The 24,850-nt window shown below is 40.1% G+C and overlaps 1 protein-coding gene across 1 annotated transcript; it reads right to left on the reverse strand.

Moving 5' to 3' along the window:
- Positions 1 to 1,542: 1,542 nt before the first annotated feature.
- Positions 1,543 to 14,034, reverse strand: LOC308409818 (protocadherin-17-like). Its single transcript, XM_080902817.1, has 4 exons — positions 10,496 to 14,034; positions 9,260 to 9,318; positions 8,940 to 9,109; positions 1,543 to 2,313 (listed from the first exon to the last, which is right to left on the reverse strand). Exons 1-4 carry the CDS (start codon positions 12,962 to 12,964, stop codon positions 1,736 to 1,738), a joined length of 3,276 nt encoding a protein of 1,091 aa, XP_080758943.1. The 5' UTR covers positions 12,965 to 14,034; the 3' UTR covers positions 1,543 to 1,735.
- Between the last annotated feature and the right edge of the window lie 10,816 nt (positions 14,035 to 24,850).

Genomic DNA, 24,850 nt, shown 5'->3' on the forward strand with positions numbered 1-24,850 from the left:
TATATCCCTGTCTCCTGCTGCGATGGATAACCAGCAGCCACATTTGGAAAGCAGGAGAGAAATTAGTAAATGGATGGATTGCTGCAGTTTGTCTGTTTGAATATGTCTGCAGACTATGGCCTTCTGTCACTACACCTACCCCTTCTGCATTTGATTGAATAGTAAATAGAGTACAGTGCATGCAAACAGCAAATTTGCACATTTGGTCTCGTAATGAGGTAGGGAGCAAATATCGAACATTTTGTACAGTCAGTAAAAAGACTATAAAACCCTGGATATTAAACGCTAGGTTCTCCTAACCTTGAAATCGCTACAGTGAAGATGTTTTATTTGTGCTTGATGCATTATTCTTTTTTTCTTTTTTTGCATATAGTTGTGATAACCTCTAATAGCACTATTTGTTCAATCCTTTGCTGCTGCAATGACCTACTTCCCCCCACAGGGATCATTAAACTTTCATTTTATCTAATCAAAGAATTCATTGCAAAAGTCCTTGCTTGTAACTGCTTGTTACTGCTGAATGTCATTTTTTTTCCTTTTTTTTTTTCTTAGAGTCGCGTCTCATCATTTGTCAGGAAACATGCATATTTAACAAACCTATAATCACAAGTAGCCCAGACTGACAGCAGCTCGGATGACTTTGAATTTAAAAATATCCCTGAAAATGTATCCATCTCTTCCGTACGATACATATTTTTAATAAAAGCATTGAGCAGAGGGAGTCAAGCCATCTTCTGGTGGGTGCACTAATACACAGTGCCTGTTTTTATTTGCCTTTATTAAATAGAAATAGCTGTGTAAAATGTTGATTGTGATTTTCTTTAGCAGTGTCTGTGACTAAGATCTTTATTACTGCTAGGTCACATGTGCTGGTATACAGTATATAGCTAAAGTTGGCACATTTGCAGAGTCACTAGTGCTATCTGTCATTAACACACATTAAGCACCTTGTAGACATAAAAGCACTTCTCTCACATAAACAAGACAGCTTCAGAAGTTGTCACCAGTCAAAAATAATTGCCTTCCATGCACGCACAGTGTATACAAATTTAATAAAATACACAACAAGTACAGTGGCCCACATTCACGTGTAAGCTCAGCTTATTTTCACATAAACTGCAGAGAGGACGACAATAAAATTACAAATACATTCTTAAAAAATTGTTTTTCGAGGAACCTCAAATGGTTTCATGAAAAGGGACATTCCCTGTTGCACCACCATTAACAGTTCATAAGACACTTCACTTTTTGAATGTAACGTCACTGATATGTATTTCAGTTGCTGTGATATTCAAAGAGATGTTCCTTATACACTAAATGGAGACAGAAAGCTTCACTGTACAAAAGCAGACAGGACTCAATAGCTTAACAGTAGCAATTTGTTCAACAGCCTCACAAAATTGGAGTTTGAAATGTGTAAAATACAGACACCTAAATCGACGGGTACAGTACACTATGAAAACACTTGTAGTCAGGTAAGCACTGATTGGCCCCCACCTCCCCCCCACCCCCACCCACCCCCAAATCTTCACAGCAGTCAAAGACACATATTTCACTTGAACACAACAAGTCACAAACTCAAAAAGAAAAGACATACAAAGCAGATGGTTTTTGGTTACAATGCGTGTCTGAACACCTCTGTGGGTTAAATTAAATCAGCTCTTGGTCATTTGATCTGTGATATCATCATCATCACCCCTGGCAGGTGAGAGAGAACGGGATCGCGCCCCACCTGTCAGTTACCAGAGTCCCGAGGGTCGAGAGCACAATCTGACCCCCCACACTCCTGGCTGATGACAGAGCTGTGAATGAGACTGCTTGACAGGGACTTAGGCCTGAGCTCGCAGGTCAGGTAGGAGGGCTCCTCCAATTCTGTGTGCAGTGGGGAGCACTGGCCATCTGGAGGGCCATAGGCACTGCTGTCTGAACCCCCGTCCCTCACTTCTTTGGGCTCTTGGTTGGCCAAGTCCGGGGGCACACTACTCTTGGTGGGACTACTAGACGCAGATGGACTCTCCTGGAGCGGTGGGCTTAGTGCACGCTGCGATTTTAAGTAAGGTTTGACATTGGCCACAAGGATTGTACTGTCCCGCTGTTCCTTTCCAAACGTGCTGAGGGTTTTTCTGCTGTTGCAGCTGATGGTGCCATAAATCTCTGTCTCTACCATTGCATCCATTCCCACAGGGATGAAAAGGTTGGTGCGATTATCGGCGCTGTCTGCTTGGCTTCCTACCCGTAACTTTGGCATCCAGCATCTGTCAGAATGTCCCAGTGCACGACATTCATCGGTGCAGTGGACTGATTTGTCTTGCTCTGTAAAAACAGTTAAACATTTTGTTATTGGACCATGCTGGGGTGAGTAAAAAAAAAACAGAAGATGATGTAGATGGCATTTGAAGGATGAGCAGCAATAATAAAACGCCACAAACGGATGCAAATTTTGATGCTATTAAAATCCAGCTCATAGCTAAGTATCTTTGTTGATATAGAGTATGTGTCACCAGACATTTTCAGAATGAATAGCAACAGCAGCTTATTGCGACAGCAACTGTGAGGGTTTGAATTTAGCAATGCATGTTTTCAATTCTAAAAACTGCTTACGATGCAACCTTAAAGCACTGATACGCAAATAAAGTCATATAAAAAAAAGTTAATTTTACTCTTTTCTTTTTCCGTTATTGTACCAAATGAATGATTCGTCCTATATATGAAATCTTTTCCCTCTGCTATTCTCAACAACCTGTGTAGGTGTTTCCTGGAAAATATCATCTGGTGCAGAGGAAGTGATGTTTTTTTTTCATTTACATTTCCATCAGAAGATGTTTGTGTGAAATAAACAAAAAAAGAAAGAAAAACAAGCCTGAATTTGCATGACTGCATTTGCCATTTCTGACCAGAAAGTTTTGAAACACTCCGTAGTTGGGATGTTGTTCGACATTGTGCGGGCTCATTATTTTCATTTTTATATATTTTTTCTAAAACTTCAAAAGATAGAATGTTTGGGAGGGAGTTCAAAAACTGTTATATTGACACTAAAATAATATATCCAAGTCAGTTGATTTTAGTTTGATTGTGGAAGTGCCATTTGACCTTGAGTGTTTCTTTTATTTATTTTAAAGGACTCTGGTGCATAGCCAGGGGCTCAATGGCACATTTTTCATCTTTTTTAGTGGATGCATATTGTGAACTAAGCTGTTCTCTGAACACTTGTGGACCTCTGCTGTAGTAAACAGTCATCAACAAGCTCCCTAAACAACTGTCTTTGGACACTGGCTAAAATTAAGATTAAATCTTTCTCATAAGCTTCTTTTAAAAGGCCAAACAATAAGCTTTACATATAATCCACACTGAAAGTATTGAGTACTGTTGATTTAAGTGGTCTGCTGGATATTCCATGGCTGCAGTAGATTCTGCTTGATTGGCTGATGCGGCACACCACAACACAGGACTGCACAACGTGTTCATGGCACTAAATGTCAGCAACAAAGGAGAAATGGACAGCGCTCTATATTTGGGTTGTAAATCCATCGTTTACATTTCACACCACACCCAGCCCTGGAGGGGTACAATAAGCACACAGAAAGCAACACGTACCACAGAGCCAATTTCCATGGTGTAATGATGTAGAAGGTGTTGTTTTTCCTGACGCCATTACACTTTGCTATTGAAATTAATTTGACAATGCTGCAATGGGATGTCTTGCATGTAGCCACAAGAATAAAAATGTCAAACACGTCTTTGTAAATTGGCGGTAAATCCTACTTTTCTTTCATTTGCTATACATGAAAATGAAACTGCAATTTAATCTATAAAACTAATATTTCAAAGAATCCTCCAATTGTTCTGCTGACTGATTAAACTTATGTAAAAAAATAAGTTTTCATTTGTTGTGATTACTTTGAGGTTTTAAAGGCACCCTTTCACTAAATATACAAAGAAATGCAAACAATGAATTGATTAGTATTTGATTAAATATTTAGATGTTGTAGATCCCAGAAAATTGATTCTGTTTACTTGGGGATAGTGTTTTCCGTTATCTCCAGATGAACAGAATCAACTTTCTGGCATTTCCTTACCTGGATGACTGAGCATGCATCAAGACATAGATGGCTTGTACGCTTATTGTTGAATGGGGGAGACATTAATACAGATTGGGACACAAACAAAACAGGACACAAACACCGGTAATACAATCTTGTTACATATGATGTTAAATCTTCACATCATTCCTCTCTCATAAATAAAAAATCACTTTCCTGCAACTAAAATTCCAATCAAAACTTGTATTTCATTTATATAAATAACTGCAATATTTAATTCACACGACTTGATGCTACTCTGATTAGCTAGATAAGACTCCTCTATCTTGCTCACATGTCATTCTGTGGAGCAAATGAGTAACCCTGAATGAGGCACTTGATCTCATTTTGAAACCCGGCTTTGATGAGGATGGGACTACACAGCCTGGAATAAGAGGAAGCTCCACATGAACGCGTTCATCCTAGAAGAGGTGGATAGATCCTCCTTTTCAAAGGCAACAGTACCTTCCGCATAAACTGGCCTCGACCAGTTTGCTGGAGGATACTGAACGGCAAAGAGGAAGTTCAAAATTAAAAAAAAAAAGATACCTCCTCTATGCCAAAACCCCCAAAAGCAGTAAAAAGCAGCACCATGTGCCACACAGCCAGTGGAAGCTCATTTGCAAAGTACATGCCACAATTATCACATACCGCTGCTCAAGTATACGAACACCAATACACCCACACATAGCCATAGGATATAATGGAACTGTTATTTATAAGGACTGGGCAGATTTAAATGGGGTTGTTAATTTACATAAGAACTGTTTTACAGATTCCACGTCTGCAAAAATGTTGAAGGGAAAGATTTTTACATTTTCTTCCCAACAAATGTTAAAATGGCATTCAGTGTGCTACAGATTTCTTGAAAGGGCAACAGTCATTTCTTTGTAACGTTGTGTGTGTTTTATGTGCAAAGTAAAGACTTTTGGGAATAATAGGTGTAATTTTAAATCATGTCATCTCCTAATTGTATATGAGATGTGACTTTTGTCTGTTTATACAGGCCAATGTTTTTCACATTGAGGTTTTCTGTAGAAAGATCTCGCATCAAAATGAGTATAAACACAGACCTTGCAGATTTCACTAAATGAAAACCCCACCTTTTACCTTTGTGTGCTGCTAGTTGCTCTGCTGCTATTCCCAGCTAAGTAAACATAACAAACATTGTAGAACTGAAGATCCTTTATGTGTGATGTGAGACGTGCTCTGAGAAGAATTAAACCAGCCGGTGCACAGCTAATGCACACAGACTCACATTTTCTTAGCAGATAGCTCTAATAATTAGTCCAATGATCTGGAAATTTTGATCTTTTTATGATCTTTTTTTATATTTTGCTTTTTAACTTTTTTTTCAATTTATTTGTATATAAGACATAAGCGGAACATGTGCTTTATCAAGTTTTCTCAGGTCAATGATCATCATCGATTGTGCTTTTACAGTTTATATTAAGTTGCATGTGATCCAAGGTAAAGAACAGAAACCTTTGTGATTATTGTTAAAGTTGTATCTAAACAGTAGAAATAAAGTCTTCTCTTGGTCGCTCATATTTGCACTGGGTCAGTACGATGTGTAAATGTATCTTTGAAAACACAAGTAGATGCTTGTAGCAACTCTTAGATTTACTAAACAAATTTGTATTTCTGGGTTTCGGGCAGCAATGATTTTTTCCTCTCATGCTGGAGGTTGTAAGAACTTATGTTGCATTCTTAGCATAAACTATTATGGTGCTTTGTCAGGATTCAAAATATGCATTTGCTCAAAAAGCATCTTACAAGAGAGAACTAAATTATGGCTTTGATTTGGCATAACTGCAACACAGATCCTGCATATTGTAAGTGCTACACGCTTTGATGCATCGACACCCCAGATTACAGTTCTGTGCCCCATGCATTTGTGTTTCTCCATCTTCTTTTCTCCGCCACAGAGAAAAAAGTATTTTTTATGCACAGATACACAGGGCCAGAACAATAAGCATAAGCAAGGAGAAGCAGGGAGATGCTGAATTCATTTCCATGCTGCCTATCACTAGTGCGGAGGAGCGAGCAGATGATGCTGATGCAAAAGGATGTATGTGCTTAGAAGGTACACCTGCAACAGAGTAAGGTATTTTTGCCGTTTGCACTATTGTGTGGTGCTAGAAAGCCGAGAGTAATTGAAAGACATGTTTATATTATACAAGATTAAATTGTTACTCAGATAATACTTTACATTATAGACCTTTCTGCTTAGAATTTATTACCAGCATGTAAACATTGTATATATGGCACCTGTGCAGTTTTAAGCATATCTAGGCTCATACACACGAGCTTATAGTGTCTATCAAAAGCTATAACGTATCCTATCCTGCAATTAAGATTATTAAATAGTTTATATTACTACAGTTATAATATATATATATATATATATGTTTAGGGATTTTGCAGTCTCCACTTGGGTGCCAAAAAGAGTTGTTATAGCTTAGAACAAGCACATTCATTAACAGTTGAAGTGCATTAAAAGGCATATTTTAACTGTTTATATTGTCTGTTTGATTGGGAAGGTTAAGCTATTACCCCTTTTTTTTTTTGCAATTGTGTAAATTGCACCAAAATGATATTTTTCCCACTTTTATTGTCCTACACTACAGGTTTTTCTATAACACACAATATATACATAGGAAATTAACTAGGCACAATAGCTTGTATAGCAGTACTGTTAGATGTTGTGGGATTTTGATAGTTTAAAACAGGCTAAATGAAGTGGGAGTGCCTTCATCTGCCTGCTCTCCATTTTACATTTATCACTGAGTAAAATTTTGTTAAATGCGTGCTCTGAAACAACGGAGCACCTTTATGTATTCTGCTGCTGCATTTACACCGCCACATAACAGAAACATGACAAAGTGACAAATAGCTGTGATCTTATGGGCAACTGTAGAATGCAACAATAATGTGTTCTCAAAAACAAAGAAACTGCCTGCCCATTATAAATAGAATCAGAGAAAGCCTAGCAACATACCCACTGTGCATCTGGTGTCTGTGAGAGTGAATAAATATTCAGAGTGCATGATGGTGGAAGCTGCACAGGTGCATATATTACCTGTATCAAAGCAGCCAGGAGACTAGAGGGATGGTAAAGGTAAAGACATAAAAGCAATACTACTTAACCCACAAGCTTTTGTGTTGGTGCATTTGGAACTAAAATTCTGAGGTGTCTCCATTTTGGATAATAGCACTATCTTGTCTAAATCTGCAAAACAGTGGCTTTGTTGTTCAATAAATGTACCTGCATGTTTGTGTGGTGTGTGTTTGTGTGTGTGAGAGAGAGAGACAGTGAGAGACAGAAGGAGTATGTGGGTTGGAGGGTGTTTTGTGTGTGTGATCACGTCTAAGGCATAATGCATAATGTAGACCTTCCAGCTTGTAGTCTGCGGACAGTGACACCATTTAATGTTCAACTGACCAACCCCAGGAGAGAGAACAGAGTTTAATCCAACCATTAGTTTTGCCTTTTAACTGCATTCCTCACATGCAAGCAGGGAAGCCATTAGCAAAACATGTTGATATTAAAAGCAAAGCCCGAATTCATCGCTTTTCTCTTATCTTATAAATGCAGGTCTATAAATTAACTGACATTCCTGTCAAGCGAAGCGTCAGTACTGCACTTGTAAATATTCAGTTTTGCATGTACAAAACATCTCCTTCAATATCTCTTCATGTGATTGGCCTTAGAACTTGGGTTGAATCAGATTCAGAAATGTGCTGCAAAAAAAAGTGATTGAATTTACACCTCCCACAGAGTCAAGTTTGGTCTACCATAATTCCTCATAGCACGCACACACACACACACTCACTCACTCACTCACACATATATAAAAGTGAGATAGATCGAGAGAGAGAGATTCGCACATCCTTCTGGCAGCCGCAAGAGTGTTTCCATCTCTGCCCTCCTGAGCATGCTGCAAACAAACAGTACATAGCAATGTAAATGGTGTGGAAAGTACTGCACAGGGACATGATGACCACAGCCATTCTCTTCCAAGGCGCAGACAAGGAAATGAGAAACATCACCACTTCACTCAAGTCCCCCATTATCTTTTATCTTACCACTGAGAGTTGCTCTCATATTTTCAGTTTATATCCACAATAGCTAAATATATCAGACCCTATCAGGTCAGCCAGGTTGAAACAGATTGACAGTCATCTATGATTATACTCCTGGCAGCGCCAATCGTTTCAGATTTGTGAAATAAAATTTAACATTTCTATTTCCAGTTGGAAAGCAGGCTCCTCTCAAAACAGTGCAACCACAGCAAAACCAATAACAGCTGAGAAAGTCTTTCCAAGCAAAAGGTGGAAGCTCTGTGTTGTGTTGCACCATAAATATCTTTCATTTTGCACCGCAAGTGCCGATCATGTTTCTTGTCTCTGTCATCTTATTCAGGACATGTATGTGACAAACCTGTATTAAAATAATGACATGATCAAAGAAAGGCGCCTACGGAGGTACACTTTGCCATGCATATGAGGTGGTTTGATAGCTAAATCAGACAGAAGATGTTTGCAATTTCTACCTTCAGCCAAGGAACACTTTTATCCTTTTAAACTATCATCTGCCTTCCTCTCTGGTGCCTTCATGTCATCTTTGAAACACAACTCAGGCTGCATGCAAGTTAAAGTGGGACAAAGTAACACTGCAGCTACAGCATCTAATGACAGTTCAGCTTCTTGACAGGAGAAGTGGCTGCATTGGCTGCACCCCCAAAATGGTAGACCCCCACTTAAAGATCAGTGAGGTGCATGCATGTTCCCACTGGATAAACTATAAATAATGTCTAGTGTAAGAGTCAGATAGGCATCTTCAAGATGTCCACTCACCCTGCTCGAAAGGCTGGCCATTAACTGCTGTTGCTTTCATCTTGAGGGCCTCCCTGGCAGACGTGTCGCAGTGTGAGCCTTTATTAGTATCCTGGTCACTATCAGCTTGGTCACTATCACCATGGCCACTGTCTCGGAGGCTTGCTCGTTCTGCATCCTTAAATGTTGAGCTGCAGCAGAACAGGAAGAGGACAAAAAGAAAGAAAAAAAAGAATTTAACTTACCTCTTAACTCCTGTTTGATAGCCATAGTCAGCTGGCTTGATACAAAAGTGAAGAAGCTAAACGCACTGGTCAGACGTTTTTGGCTAGTGCTCTTACCTTTGAACAAATGGCTGCCTGCTGCCAGCATAATTGGGCTCTGAGGGAAAATTTTCAGTCTAAAAATGAAAGGAAAATAATATTTTACATTGTCCATGTTAAAATTTTAATTGACAGCGTAAGTAACATGAGATTAAGACAGGAAAAGAAATTCCCTTATCCAGTTTTTAGATTCGAATTTCTTTACTCTAGCACGTGGAAAATCTGCTCAAGAAAATCTGCTGAGCACCTGGCAGTGACAAAATCACGAGAGGAACAAATCTCCATTGTGACCATATGTACTCTCCCTCGGCGAGGCGAAGAGTTAAGCATTAGCCACTGTCATCAGCATCCTTTCCACCCTATCTTGACAATAATGTGTTTGTGTTGATCACACCCACATACTCTAGTGACTGGTGACAGTGCCAGGCCTTGTCATCTGCGTTATCATCTCCAAATGAGACTGTCTGCGAGACTGTCCTAGATATTTACATCGTTTACAACACATAATTCTGCTGTGCTAAACTGCACTACAAGCCTATGCTGTCAAATTAGCATGTTAGCTGGCTCGTGTATTCAACCCTGCCGTCTCTACAAGGCATGGCTGGACCCTATTAATGGCCTTATCGTGCCAACTTTGGATACGGGCTGGTGGATCTGGCCCATATTTGCGGGGAGCGAAAAATGCGATTGTAAGGTTATGCTGTGTGCATCTCGCTGTCTGGTGCACATTGGTTCAGTAATGTGATCGGACAAGCTGCTCAAACACCTGTCCAATCCCACATTTCAGGCAAGGTTTTGTTTTCACTCCATAGCAGCAGATCTGGCAGGGTCACAGCAGCCTTCTTCAAGACTCACGCTGTTTGCATGTCTAACTGAGAGTGCTTTCTGATTATGAAGACCAACTGTACCATTTTCCAACAGAAGACTTAAGATTGAGCAATTTCGAAATGATTCTAAAATACTGCTATGGATAAAAAAAAAAATCAAAAAACCTCTCCTTAGTGAAATGCCATTTGAAGCACATGAATACGATTCAACAGTAAGTTGCCGTATAACGCTTTATATGCAGAGAATGATTCAGAGCATCAAAACAGCGGGAGAAAAAGTGAAAATAATGATGTCTGCTCACAGTGACAGAGTTTCTCTTTTTTCAGTCGATTACTTTTCTTTTGTCAGATCAGTATGGCTAAGCAGTGTGTACAGATAAGCAAGAATAAAGGGCTGATAAAGAACACAGTGCAGCATCCTTCTTACCTGTATCACTGACATCCTATTCGCTGGAGTGTCTGTGCTAAGCCCGGCAAAGCTGGAGTGGCAACCTGCCCTGGGGACTGTCAGGCTGTTTGGGGTGGTTTTCAGGTACATGACCTCTGACCTGGGCAGTGTGAGTGGCAGGGGGCTCTGGTAGTCAAAACAAATTGGCGAGGTGATGAGAGACGGGCTGCTCACCACGTTCATTCGACTCGCAGAATCTCTCTCCTCCATCTCACTTTGAACCAGCATGATGTCACTCTTGTTGATCCGTTTCTTTTTCCCCTTCCCCACTGGAGGATTGGAGTACTCAGCCATGCGGCAGTTATAATTCCCAGCCTCCTTATCTTGATGCTTGGACTTGACAGCAATGGCGGTCATGACTGCTAAGAGCATGACAGAGATAATGCAGAGGGTAACTATGAGGGGCAGGGACACATCCCAGTGCTGCTGTTCCCCACTCGCGCTGGATCCCCCTCCTGTTGCTGTGTCTGTGTTCGCCTTAATGATCAGCTTAGCCACGGCAGATAAGGGGGGCTTGCCATGGTCAGTTACCTTCACCACCAGCTCAACCACTGGGGCGACCTCCTCCCAAAGAGCATGGGCAGTTCTGACCTCTCCTCCCACTGGATCCATCTCAAACAGGTGGTCATCGTTTCCCTCTGTGATCTCATAGGTCAAATGTCCACTTTCTCCATGGTCATGGTCCACTGCTTTCACTGTAGCCACAATGTATCCAATACCTACATTTCTAGGCACCGGGATTTCCGCTGTATCATTCTGAAGAAGCGGTAAAATAATAACCGGGAGATTGTCGTTGACATCGAGAACACTGACTCTAACTGTAGAAGTGCTTTCCATGTGAGGTGATCCACCATCTTTAGCCTGAACTTTGAACTCAAATGATTTAGTTTGCTCATAATTGAAAGACCGGGAGGCATATATGGCTCCATTGGTGGGATTAACAGACACATATGTGTAGACTGAAACATCTCCTATATGTGATGGAAGAATGGAGTACGTCACTGTCCCATTTCGACCCACGTCTGGGTCGTGGGCCAAAACGGAGCCCAAGTACTCCCCCGGGATGTTGTTCTCAGGCACCTGTAGCACATACACTGCTTTTGTAAAGCGTGGTGCGTTGTCATTTTCATCCAAGATTTTTACAGTAAATGACCTAGTGTAATTCAAAGACGGGATCCCATTATCTCTGGCTACAATTGTTACATTGTATTCATCTTTCATTTCCCTGTCCAGAGGTCTATCAGTGAGCAGCGTATAAAAATTGTCATTGTTTTCTTGCAGTCTGAAAGGTACATTTCCTAGTACCCGGCACTGAAGTTGACCATTACGGCCGGAGTCTTTATCTGTCACTCTGACCAGCGCTATGACAGATTCTGGAGGCGCTGCCTCGCTGATGGCTCCCTGCCGGACAGAAACAAAACTAATTATTGGCGAGTTGTCATTTTTGTCAAGCACTTTGACGGTAATTTTACAGTGGCCTGGTATTGGGTTGGGCCCCAGATCCTTAGCCTGCACATCAAACTCTATGATTGGATTCTCTTCATAGTCAATCTCTCCCTGGACCTTGATGACGCCAGTATTGGGGTCGATGGAGAACAAATCTTGTATTCGCTCAGATGCATATCCAGTGAAGGAATACACCACCTGCCCGTTACTTCCTTCATCTTGATCAGTGGCGTTCAAATCTATAAGTACTTTTCCAGGGGGAGAATTCTCTGGAATCTCTAAAACATAAGAGGATTTTTCAAAAACCGGGCTATTGTCATTCGAATCAGTCACTCTGACGTTGATCTGCATGGAGCCCGATCTTGGATACTCCCCTCCATCTATTGCTGTGAGAAGGAGGGTGTGATGACTCTGATCCTCCCTATCCAGAGGTCTCTGAACCACCAGCTCCGGATATATAGTCCCATCGCCTCTCACTTTTAAATCCAGAGAAAATGTATTGTAATCATCTCTTGTGACCTGGTAGGTCTTTATCCCATTTTCCCCAGAATCTGAATCATGTGCAATAGTGAGAGGAAAGCGTGTCCCAGCTGCTGCGTTTTCTGAAATATCAATATTGACATGATCTGAGGGGAAACTGGGTGAGTTATCATTTATGTCCTGTATATCAATCTTGATCATGCATATTTCCTTGTCATTTGCAAACACTTCCATAGACAGCTGGCACTTTGGGTTACGCCTGCATAATGTCTCCCTGTCAATCCTTTGTTTGGTGAAGATTAGTCCACTCTCCGGGTCAACATCCACCAGATGTGGTGCTGAATTCTCCAGTACTCTGAAGTTTGATTTTTTCCCTCTCTCCATGGTCCCATATCCGGCATCTTTTGCTATATTACCTATAACAGTTCCAGGTCCTTGCTCCTCCGGGACAGAATAATTGAGATTTTTCAATGTCAGGGCTTTAACCCACAGCAGTAAGAAAACTGGTACAGAGAGACGCATCCCTTCAACCTGATCCGCAGTAGTGGCAGAGAGAAAAAAAATCCTCGTTGACTTTCAACCTGTTGATTACGGCAAACCTAGACTACTAAAACCGAACCCGGCATGTGGTTTACGCCGATCTTTGGCTAATTAGGTACTAAATCGATGCGTGAACCGCTACCTCTTTTTAAATTGGTATTTTAACCTCTTTCATATACCGCTCGGCTATGATGAACTCTTTCTGTAAACAAAGATGACCGCCTGGCGATACCTGATGTATGAATTAAATATCAAATTCAACATCGTGTACGAGAAATGCTTTGGGGGTTTTTTTTCGTTGTTTTTTTTTCTCACGGGGGGGACTTAATGAATAATCGATGACTATAAAGTATTAATATTCCCTCCTGCATCCAAGGTTAAAGCGCTTGAATCTCTCTGGTGAAGGTTAGACCGTAGCTTACAAAAGCGCATTGCCCTCATGCGACATCTACACCTAGGCTACAGCAAATTCTGACATGCCCGTTCAAAATGCAGCATTGGCCGATGTTACCATTCGCAATGCATTTACTTTTTTCCCTGTGCGGCACACTGTTGCATATGGGTTCTGCTCGTGTAGCATATACAGCCTACCCATGCCACAAAGTAGAATAAAAGCAGGATATAGAGCTGCTACTCCTGTCCAACCTTTTGTGTTCCCGTCATTCAAGAGCATCTATAGCACGGCTGCGACTTTTGCCCGATGATTGTCCTATAATCAGTCCAGTAATCCCATAATCCAGTCCAATTGGACCCAGTGCTCTCGCATCCTTCATTCGGACAATGCTCATCTGCACTGCCCCCGTAAACGTTGCCAGAAAATGCAAAAAGAAAAAAAGGCTGCTGGAAGATTTCAGATAATCAAAATTAATCGCTTTTCCTGCGCTCAGTTCTCTCCGCGTCAACTGTTGAAACCTGCTCCCTTCACAGTGAGCTGATCTGCCCGGAATCCTCTCGACGCCTTTATAACAGACTCCGGTGTAGGTTGTTTCTTGGTGCATTTAACATAGTTTCTGATCGTCTTCCAGCAAATGAGTGAACAGTGACAGATCTTGCCTTGGGGGTTTCTCCAATAGGTCTGGCAAGATCGCATGAAGAAGGGCTGTTCTAGTGCTACGTGATTCATTTACTGATGTGCGCGCACAGAGCAGCAGCATCAGAGGGAAAACGTGCTGGATGTTGCTCCTAATACATGTGGAAGTGAACTAGGGATTATGAAAAGATAGGTGAAATGTGTTTGGCTGGGAGGAAGTAGAAGCGGTGAGGACTTGACAAGTGATCATTTTTAAGGTGAATTGGATCAGATGGCCAACATGTTGTGGAAAATGTGAAATTAAAGTTGATAAAAATGTTTCAAGGTTTCTTCCCCTTGCAGTGCCATGTTCTTGGTGTCATTGAACATCTTTGGATATTCAGAACTAAAGATTCTTATTAATTATTAAAAAATAGCAGGCGACCACCTGTCTCTTGCATTGCACCTTGTTGTCGATTAGTGCGATTAGTTTTGAGAAAATCTAACCATGACATAAAATAAGAGACAGACTGTGGGTGTTTTCAGGATTATCTCTGCAAAGGACATAAGAGAACTGCTTATTCCTCTGAAAAAAAAAAAAACAAGGCTTATTTCCCAGCTCAAATATCACAGCTGTTGGTATAACCTGCCTTCTGCATCTATCACACTTGCTTTCAATAGCCTATCCACATCAATCTCATATCTCATATGGAAAAAGATGGACTGACATTTAGTTCACTCAGAATTTCAACAATATGACATTTGCATTTTTTCCCCCTCACTTGACCAAATCTTAGTGACGCATGGGGCTCCTTGATGATGCAGGTACCATACCAGAGTCATTCTGAGAGGAAGCTGTGTCAACTAGTGTGGCCCGGTTTCTCATTTAATTCCATGTTGCCCAGGATCTAAATCAACCTTGAGTTGTCCCCGAGTTCATTTTCATTGTCTGAAACATGGCTGCTTTCCTCCTCTGGGGAGCATCAACTTTGCCTTGCCAGGGTGCAGCCTGCATAAATTGGCCATTTCTGCAGGTAAGAGATAAGGACAACAAAGGGAAACTAATTATCATTCAGTCTATGTTAAAACCTCAGGAAAGAACTGCTATTGACAAATGTGTGTGCATTGTCACAGTCATACCATTTAATATGATCTGAACTTTGAATGAGAGGGTGGTTCATATCCATAATAAATAGGCCACATCCTAATGTGAGGCTTTAGCTGCCTTGTTCTTATAGAAGCTGATGACTTTGTCATGGATAAGTTTCTCTAATGAGACCACTGTCCCCGCCCTGGAGTATGAACCACGATCTCTGCTGCTTTTCTTGCAGTGAAAACACAGGGATGTTTTATGACAAATTGATTTTTACCTTGAAGCACAATATCTGGCTGGTGTAAAATCATACCTGTTGTATTCCACAGGGGTTGAAACGGCAAAACACTGCTCATTTAAGCATACTTGTAATATCTTGGCATCTCTTTGATGTCATTCACTTACCACTCTGCACAAGCGTGATTAGAGGTGAGATTAAATTGTTTATCATTCTGTTTTTGCTCCCGTTGCTGGTTGCGCCACACTTCAAGCTGCACACCGGAATACTGATGGTGGTGAGTGGGAATGATGATCAAGTCAATGAATCTTGGTGCAGAGTAAACAAAGGGAAAAGCAGGTTCTTCAAACAATTTCCTCCAAGAGACATTTTGCAAGGATGTAAATTGCGCACACAAAATAATTTGTACAGCAATGGTCGGGACAGCATCCCTATTAACTGTAAAGAAAAAAAGTTACAATAGTGACAACAGTTATTATGTATGATGGTCAAAATAACACAGAACAGTGACATCCAGTAATAATTATTACTCTGAACTACTTAAACTACTATATTGCAATAAAAAGAAGTCTGTATTTCTGTAAAGTTTCTTAAAGCCCACTATTATGTGTCTTTTACTGTGAAATAATGATCCATATCCCTGCATAATCGATGTGTCATGATTCTTCAGCAGAGTACCCATCTTAAAGGGACAGTTCATTCAAGCACCAAAAACTCTTCCCCCTATTCTTGTAACCACTCATGCAGAAAATTTTAGTTTTATGTGTCAAGATTTTTGAGAAGCATGCCTCTGAAACTTCTGCTGCCAATATAATACAAAAAAAAAAGTTGTACCGAAACACTGAAACTGAATTTCAATGTACCTGCCGAAGGGATTAAAGGGAAATCTGTTTTGTACATTCCACACAACATGATATCCACATTTTAAGGCAGTGGTTCTTAAACTGGGGTTTATGCCATCTACTAGTGGGGCGAGGATCAGGAGAATGAAACTAAAAGTTGAAGGAAGGACATTGAGTTTTCCCTGTTTATGCAATAGGCATGCCAGAAAAAGAAGGAGGGTGAAGAGTCCATGTGATGGGTGACTGGGGTCTTTGATGATTTTCCCAGCCCTTTTCAGACACCGCTTCCTGTAGATGTCTTTTATGGCAGGAAGTGGTGCTCCGGCGATGCGCTGGGCAATTTTCACGACCCTCTGCAACGCCTTCCGGTCCGAGGCAGAGCAGTTCCCGTACCAGACTGTTATACAGTTGGTCAGGATGCTCTCGATGGTGCAATGATAGAAGTTCACCAGGATGTCTGAGGACAGGTGGTTCTTCCTCAGAGTCCTCAAGAAGAAGAGGCGCTGGTGAGCCTTCCTCACCAGCTTAGAGCAATTGGTCGTCCAGGTGAGATCCTCGGAGATGTGGACTCCCAGGAACTTGAAGCTGCTCACACGCTCCACAGCCGTCCCCTTAATGTGGATGGGTGGATGTGGGTCAGCATTCCTCCTGTAGTCCACGATGAGCTCCTTGGTCTTCTCGGTGTTAAGCAGCAGGTTGTTTCTGTCGCACCACTCAGCCAGACGATCCACCTCCTCCCTTTAGGCGGCCTCATCGTTGTCACTGATGAGGTCAATCACCGTGGTGTCATCTGTGTCTTGTTTATATGTAAACAAAGAAAACCATCATTTTAACTGACACACATAAATTTTGCCTTTCTCTAAAACACAGGATTAGTTTATGATCACCACCCATAACGACTTACACCTCAGAAGGTTAATATTTCCTCAGTGACTAACATACTGTTTTTGGAGAAAAAAAAGTTTGTTTTTGGTGACATGCAATTTTCTTTCACCACCCCAAAACAAATTCAGTTTGCTTCAGTTCAGTAAAGGTAGCAGCAGACATCTTGAAACTGCAGCAAATAAAATAAACATTATCTGCATGTGAGTCCAGTCATGTCCTATTTTCATCTATTCTGTTTTTGCACTCTTCTTAAAGCATAAGTCTGGCCATATTCCCTATTTTTTTCTTCACAACAAATCCTACAAAAAGACCAAATCCAACAATGCCAAAAAAATGATCTGACTGACAAGTGATGCCTGGAATGTAAGAGGTAAGGACGAGCAGAAAGATGGCACAAAGCATAGGACTTTGACTCTGGAGAGGTTTGCATCCTGAGCCCCATCTGTGGTTAGACTAAGGCAAGATTAGGAAAAGACTGTGGTCTCATCTAATGTTGATGACTGCAGTCGTCGTTCTGCATCGAGACACAACTGGAACTTACTCTAACCTTAACCATGTGCTTTCAGTGCATAATCACAACCATAACAAAGCTCAGTGACAGTGTGATTAGTTTTAGGTGTATGAAATGCGCTATTATATACTGTAATACAAACCAAACATGATAATAAATACACTGTCAGCAAACATTTCACTGAAATTTTTATGTAAAACATTTTTGTAACTTGCCAAATACCTTAGTTAACAACATTTCCTTAATATGTTAATAGAATATGTAATTGGGGCAGCTTTACATTTCCTTCAAAATATATTAAAATATTTGCTGCTGCTACTTGTAGAAATACAATCTCATAGGGAGACGGGTTGACACTGTTGCACTGGGTAGCATGTTTCTTCATTAAGATTAACATGGGAGCTGTTGTTTATTTTTAGTCCCATATACACAAGCTGTCATAATTCACTGGCATACCAAATGTGCATTAATCTGCTGCTGAAAATAGTCCCAGAGAAATGCCCTATTTGCCAACGAGTCTCCAAACATAAACAGCCATATAGGTCAGCTGTTCCTACCCAGTGATATGACCCGTAAGAGAATACCTGAAGCAGAAGAAATGCCACAGATAAATTGTCAACAACCTTGGCTGAAAAAAATAAAAAGCCATTTATGATATGACAGTGCTGTGGTGAAGGACTGGTTATTTTTAATTACTTTTTAGATTAGCTTTAATTCAAACTATGATCTTTTCAGGCATGCAGGCACTTATTTTTAAATTAGTCTCTTGTATTTACCTCAACCATGAAAGAGCAAGGTCGGCAGAAGAAAGATACTACTTCTCTGTAGGGTTAGAGGACTTTTTGTCATTGCATAAAAACAATATAGGTTTAATCAGCTTGAAACAGAAAGTAAACAGCAGCCATCCATGTTACTGTCTGGTGTTGTGTTGTGTTGACCCATCCATAAACCCTGACCACCTTTGTATTTAAGGACTGGGATTTGATCTGTTTCCAAGTATCTGTGTTTAACTTTTCATTAACTGGAACATGACCTCATCTAAAATCATCCATCTCTGATGATGTTTAACCTGACCCCAACCTTACAGCGAGTCTTGGAAGCAGATGTAAGAAACCTCACCTGATGTCCTCCTTTGGTCCTTCGATAATAATTCCAATAAGTGGACTTTGTTATTTGTGGCGTTTGGTGTTTTATGAAGTTGTCCAACAATTGAAAGGATTTTTTTTTCTAGTGCACTGACTTGTCTTATTTGAGCTAATCTAGTTTTCAAGTATCTCCACTAATATGTTACAGTTCAAAGCACACTCAAATACCAGACCATTGTTACGTGTTATTCCCTCCACTTTCTTGTATTATTCCCTAATTTATAGGTGTCTTTCTGTATATATGGAATAAAAACTTTTCTTGTTCATTTCTGGCAATAAATATAGTCAAAGGATAAAAAAATATGTTTTTGTTTTATTTCACTGGTTTTCTTTGCACAGCACATCCACATCTTGGCCTTTTACTAGTGGCCATTACTCTTCCATTTTTGTACTGCAGGTTGACAATTGTTATGTGGTTCTCTCATATCCACCTTTATAGCAGAGCTGCTTGCCTCTCTGTGGGTGCAACAAAAGGAGACTCACACATCTCACAAGCCTTGTTATCATGATACGTGTCGAATAAATTATTTTTGCTACAAACCAGCTGTGGATTTGCATGTAAATGCAAATCCTCAAGGGTCAGTGTGTCAATTCTCCAACATTTCAATTCTGAATCAGAACTGCGGAGTCAAGCCTCCCTCTCTAGAGTGTATGGGTTAAAGCGTTGATGTTTTTGCATTAGATTTTTAAAGAAGCTCTCCAGGGATCCAGGAGTTACAGCATCTGTCTGCCAAATTCTTAAAACATAAATTCTGAAAATCATTTTTGGAGTCTTCATAGCACCCAGTGCAGTTTTGGTTGTTGGTTCCTAATAAATTCTGAAAACAAATCTCCATTTTTTTTGTTTGTGTGTGTGTGTGTGTGTGTGTGTGTGTGTGTGTGTGGGGGGGGGGGGGGGGGGGGGAAGCAGTTAAGAATATGACAGTCTTTTTAAGAGTTTATGCAAATATGTACCTTAAAACCTCACAAATTTCCTGCTCATCAATCAGTCTGGTAAAGAAGCATGCAATGCTGTGCTGTGATCCAAACACAAAACACATTAGGATGGCAAAACTCGCAGGTACTTTAGTGGAGCTGAATTCCTATTCAGTTCACATTGAACATTTCAGACTGGAATCGTGAATGCAATTATAAGACACAAGGAAACACACGCCATAGCCTGCAATTGCACATTTCCAGAGTTTCTGCAGTAAATGAAAAACAGAGTTTAAAAAGAGCTCTGTTTGGGGGTCAGTGCTACCTAAAGGCATGTCGGATTTGGTGCTAATTGCCTTTGACTAAGCCAAAACATCAGTGAGTCAAATATATTAAATCATTTTAATTTGGCTTCACTTGGTCACAGTTGCTGGTTTTAAGCTTTGTTCACGACACAAAGGCTAACGTTATTTTTAAGCACAAACTACTTAACAGTCAAAGAATGCAGTCAAATAGAGTCATTAATTCATGTCTGCCTCTTGATCAGGTGTACATAAAAAATGGTAATATATATTGAAATAGATACTAACACTCGCGCATTATTAATATTTCAGTAAATCTATACAATTTACCATTCAGCTAGGCTTCATTAAGGGATCTGGAATTTGTATTTCAAATGAGTCCAATAATTGTAAATAGCCTGAGCTGTAAAGTATTGCAAGCATAAGGAAGAATCACACGCTCCTGAAGATACATTGATTATTCATTTCCGTAATGACCTAATGTCCTAACTCGTTAGACCTCAGCACTCTAAAGTCACGTGGCAGATTTTAGCGACTCCAGCAACAACTTACTGTTCAAATTTCAAAACAGGCCTGCAACACAACTGCTGCGTCTTTGATTATGTTGGGAATATCACAGATTTGGACATTTTGATTCAGGCTTTGAACAAGGCTGTCTGCTCAATTGAAGTCATTCTTTCCTATTGTAATGTAAGAATATCTAGTCAAAGTCTTGAAGCTATAAGTATCCTGCCAGCCTGCGCTTACACATTAACATCTTTCCAAGTACACTCCAAGGAGAAGATACCCCTTAAGTTAAAACTGATGTTTTTAACTCAAGGGATGGTGTATGAAAACCCTTGGGACAGCTGTAGGGGAGACTACAGGAAATGGTAAGGAGCCAGAACAAGAGCTGGGAAAAAAAAGAAAAGAAAAGAATAAGAAGAGCACACCTCTCCAGGTGCACACACACTCAAAATACGAAAACCACTACAAAGTCCAGCATCAAACTGCAATGTAACCAAGGCTTTTTTGTTTTGTTTTGTGTTTTTAACCAGAAAGTAATAGATGAGTGGATAAAGCTTAAGAAGGCCATCATCAAGCATCTTACACCAAGATGTAATTTCTTCAATTACACGACAACTGAACCAGTATGAGAACTACGAAGAAAAGTGTATTGTATTTGCTAATAAAGACAGAAGTGAAAAGCACTTTGAAAAGGGCAAAAAGTTATGGAGTGCTCATAGATGGGCATATTACATAAGCGCATCAGTAATCCTACTGGTGCAAACATTTTAAGAGAAAAAAGAAAAGAAAAGATCAGTACCACTCTTATCGTGTCGATACATGTGGAGCAGGAAAGAAAAAAAAACAGTTCGGCTAGATCTGATATAAGCCTATCAAGACTTCTAAAGCTCAGGGAATAACACAATATATCTCATTTGTTTTATCTATACACAAAGAATGAGCTTAAAATTGCACATAAATTTTGTTGCAGGTGGAGTTGTATTGTGCGCAGTGTCCCTACTGGTTGGAGTCTAATCTTGATTGCGATGGCAAGACTTCAGATAACCAAGCAAACCTTGCTTGTAATTACCAAAATGATTGATTCTCATTAGCAGATTTCATTTTGTGTAGATATTAAACAAACAAAATCTGATAATTAGTGGGCTTTAAAGAGGTGGCAGGCACACAATTTGCTTTGGTGATATCTAGGGCATCTCTTTCCCCAGTGGTAAAAGCCTTTATGCTAAGCTAATCTAACTTCCACCTGGCTTCAGATCCACTCTTAGAGCACAGACACGAGTGGTGAGTAAGTTTTCCTCTAACTCCTGGAAAGAAGTCAGATTTTTTTTTTCCAGGTTCATTCTATTTTTTCTAACTCCTATTTATTTAGTGAGACGTTAGAGGTGCATAGGCCCAGAATAACTTACAAAGACATATAAATGTTTAAATCTATTTGCATCTTTTTCCACAGACACAGAACTCAGTATCAAAGAGTGAATTTGAATCCTGCCACAGAAGAGCCATATATTATCAAGATAAATATAACATGTGTGCTACTTTATTTCGGGGGTCTCTGTCTAAATTTCACTGAGCTGAATCTAGTGCACAGTCTCGGGAAGGTTGTGCCAGATGTCTCATCTCACTCTTAGCTCAAGTGTCCCACATACAGTGTGAGAGAATTGCTGGTTACACTGCTCTTAGGACTGGCAGAGAAGCAGCAGGTTAGAAAAAAACACCTCCCAGGAGAAATGATTCAAGGTATTGGAGAGCCACAAAGGTGAATAAAGTGAATGCAATTTCAAAGGGGAAATAATGGAGGTCATGGTGTTTGATTTTCCTATGCTGGTCACGAAAATAACTTGGTTGATGATGGAATCAATCACACCTACACGGGAGTGAATGTTAATGAAGATATGTTTAGTAGTTGTTGTTTTTTTAATTCTTCTTCTTTTCTTTTTTTTTTTTTTTTGCATTTTTAATAAACAACGTTAACATCAAGCCTAGACATTGCTCCGTTGCTCCAGACAGAATGAAGCGCCGTTATCGGCAGCCATGACTGAAGCAATAATATTTGAAATGTGACGGGTGTTTCTTTTTTTCTTTTTTTTAAATGCTGTTCTTCTCCTGTGTTTTTGTTGAGATGAGTGAACACAAGGTCAAAATGGAGTTTATCCTCTGATATCACCTGCCAGTCCAGACAAGAGAAGTGCTCACTCAAGGTGACATTACTTTGGTGTCTGTACTCAGCATGCCACTACATCTTTCATTTCCTGTGAGCTAAAATTTACAACTTATCCTTTGACAGGAGGAGTAAACATCTCTAATATGACCCAGGCTGTGATCTTCCTCGGTAAACAAAAGAAAACCTGCCTCAGCCTCTGTGATCTCTGAGAATCCAAAGCAAAACAATAAGCAAACCGCTTTTTTGTTTTTATATATTTTGAATATGAGCCTAAAGCCCTTGAAAAATGAATCGTAAGTATTCAAATTCAGCATGCAACACTGCAGTGCATTTATTGTAAGATTAGTGGTTTTGACAGTGACTACATTCGGTATTCTGTGTGGGATTAAGGTGAGAGCCATGAAACGAACAGCGCTTACATAATTAGATTGATAATAGATAGCTACAATAGGGGAGTGATTTGGAAGAGCTCATAACATATTCTTATTCTTTCTGCTGTGGCACTTCATATTAGGCTTGGAAAGTTATTTAGTATGCAATGGATCAATCACCATCCTCAAAAGTCATTTAAATTAACTTCTTGGGCAGATATCTATCCTGCAAAGTGGCCGACAGAGGCAAGGGACTATCAGAAAATTAAAAAAGCATAACACTTTTCAGTGTGAAATTGAAATGGAACAAAACTGTGCAAAGCATAAACATGCCAAGATGTTCACTGACAGACTGTCTTTCTTTTATATGTGGATCTTTTTTCTTTTCACAAATCTAAACAATGAGGAGCGACGCTTTTTTTTCTTGCATTCACGGCTCATCATCCTCTCTCTCACAACACACTCGGCCTTTTTTATTGACAACTGGACTAGGATTTTGTGTCCTAGCATGCCACTAATATGGTAGCCATCAAAAGCATGACAGCTAAATTCATTTTTCAGTCGAGACACTGTCCAACTTATTAAAACTTAATAAGAACTGAGGGTAAAACCCCTGCACTAAGTCTCTCTCAGTCTCTCCTTTTAAATTAAGAGGAATCCAAAGTGAATGTTTGATTCTCACTAAATAAAAATAAGCCAATCTGTGTGCAGTGCATGTCTAATTGCAGATGAAGCATCAAATTAAAATGTCAGGGACCGGTTGGAGAAGCAGAGGCTGCCGAGCCTTAGTGTTTAAATTTATGTTTGAGATTATGCCATTTTCAAGGAAGGTGTAATTTGTGCAGCAGTATTACCAGCGCAACACCATGTTATTAGTTTCGACAATTCTCAGTCATGTTAATGTCGGGAAGGAAGGAAGACTGCGTGCCACCTAGTGGGATGTGAATAACCCATATATCTCGCCACCAATTAGTATTAGGCTGTACTGTAAAGTGACAGGAAACTAATTCATAAATACTGTAGCAACATGAAAGAGGAGGGAAGCCATCCGCAGAAGAAAAATAAACTGTCAGTTCCATACAGATTGGGGAACATCAACGGAGCCTTTCCAATTACTTCAAGGTTAACTGTGAACCAATAACTTCAGGGAACCGAAGAAACAAAACATTGTTAGCTAATTATAAGCAAGTCATTTAGACTGATTGATGCAACATATTATTCTGTCCTCTCCCTCTTGCACTCTCCCTCTCTCTCTCTCTCCTAATTTTCTCTCCCATGTAGCGGAGAATAGTATAAAAGCCGTGTTTCCTTTGGCAGCTGTCTCCATGACGGCCCACACTGACACAATGAATGAGACACTCTCCCTGCTCAGCAGTATACCACAATCAACTGGTGAACAACTGGCACAGATTTATCATCATCAGCACAGGACCAAAGCTCGATGTGTGAGCAGAATCAGTCTGCAGATACAGAACTGTAGGCAGGTCAACCACACAGTTTCTGAGGTGGCAAAGATGCAGTCAAGCCCTTGTGTGCATTTCCGTATTCAGAAAAAAACCTATTTGACTGTGCCTGTGGTTGGTTAGGTAAAACATTCTGTTTGCATAGATGCTACATAACAAAGATGCTTAAAAGAAGGTCCTTTATGAGAATGCTATGATCATTGTTTTCTTGAAAACGGATAATAACAGCTCATCCAGAATACAAGCTGAATTGGGATTTAAATGCATATTTTATATTGCGATCACTGTGAATATTCTCTGTAATGGTCTTTAGCGTGCTCCACTTTTTTCCCCTTAATCCATGAATAATAATTACAGTTGAAGCAAAAAGAAAGAAAATGGAATATATATTTATTTCTATATTGTGTGTAATTTTGATTTTCCTTT

This window comes from Rhamphochromis sp. 'chilingali' (assembly GCF_963969265.1).
Source record: "Rhamphochromis sp. 'chilingali' genome assembly, chromosome: 14".
Classification (NCBI taxonomy): domain Eukaryota; kingdom Metazoa; phylum Chordata; class Actinopteri; order Cichliformes; family Cichlidae; genus Rhamphochromis; species Rhamphochromis sp. 'chilingali'.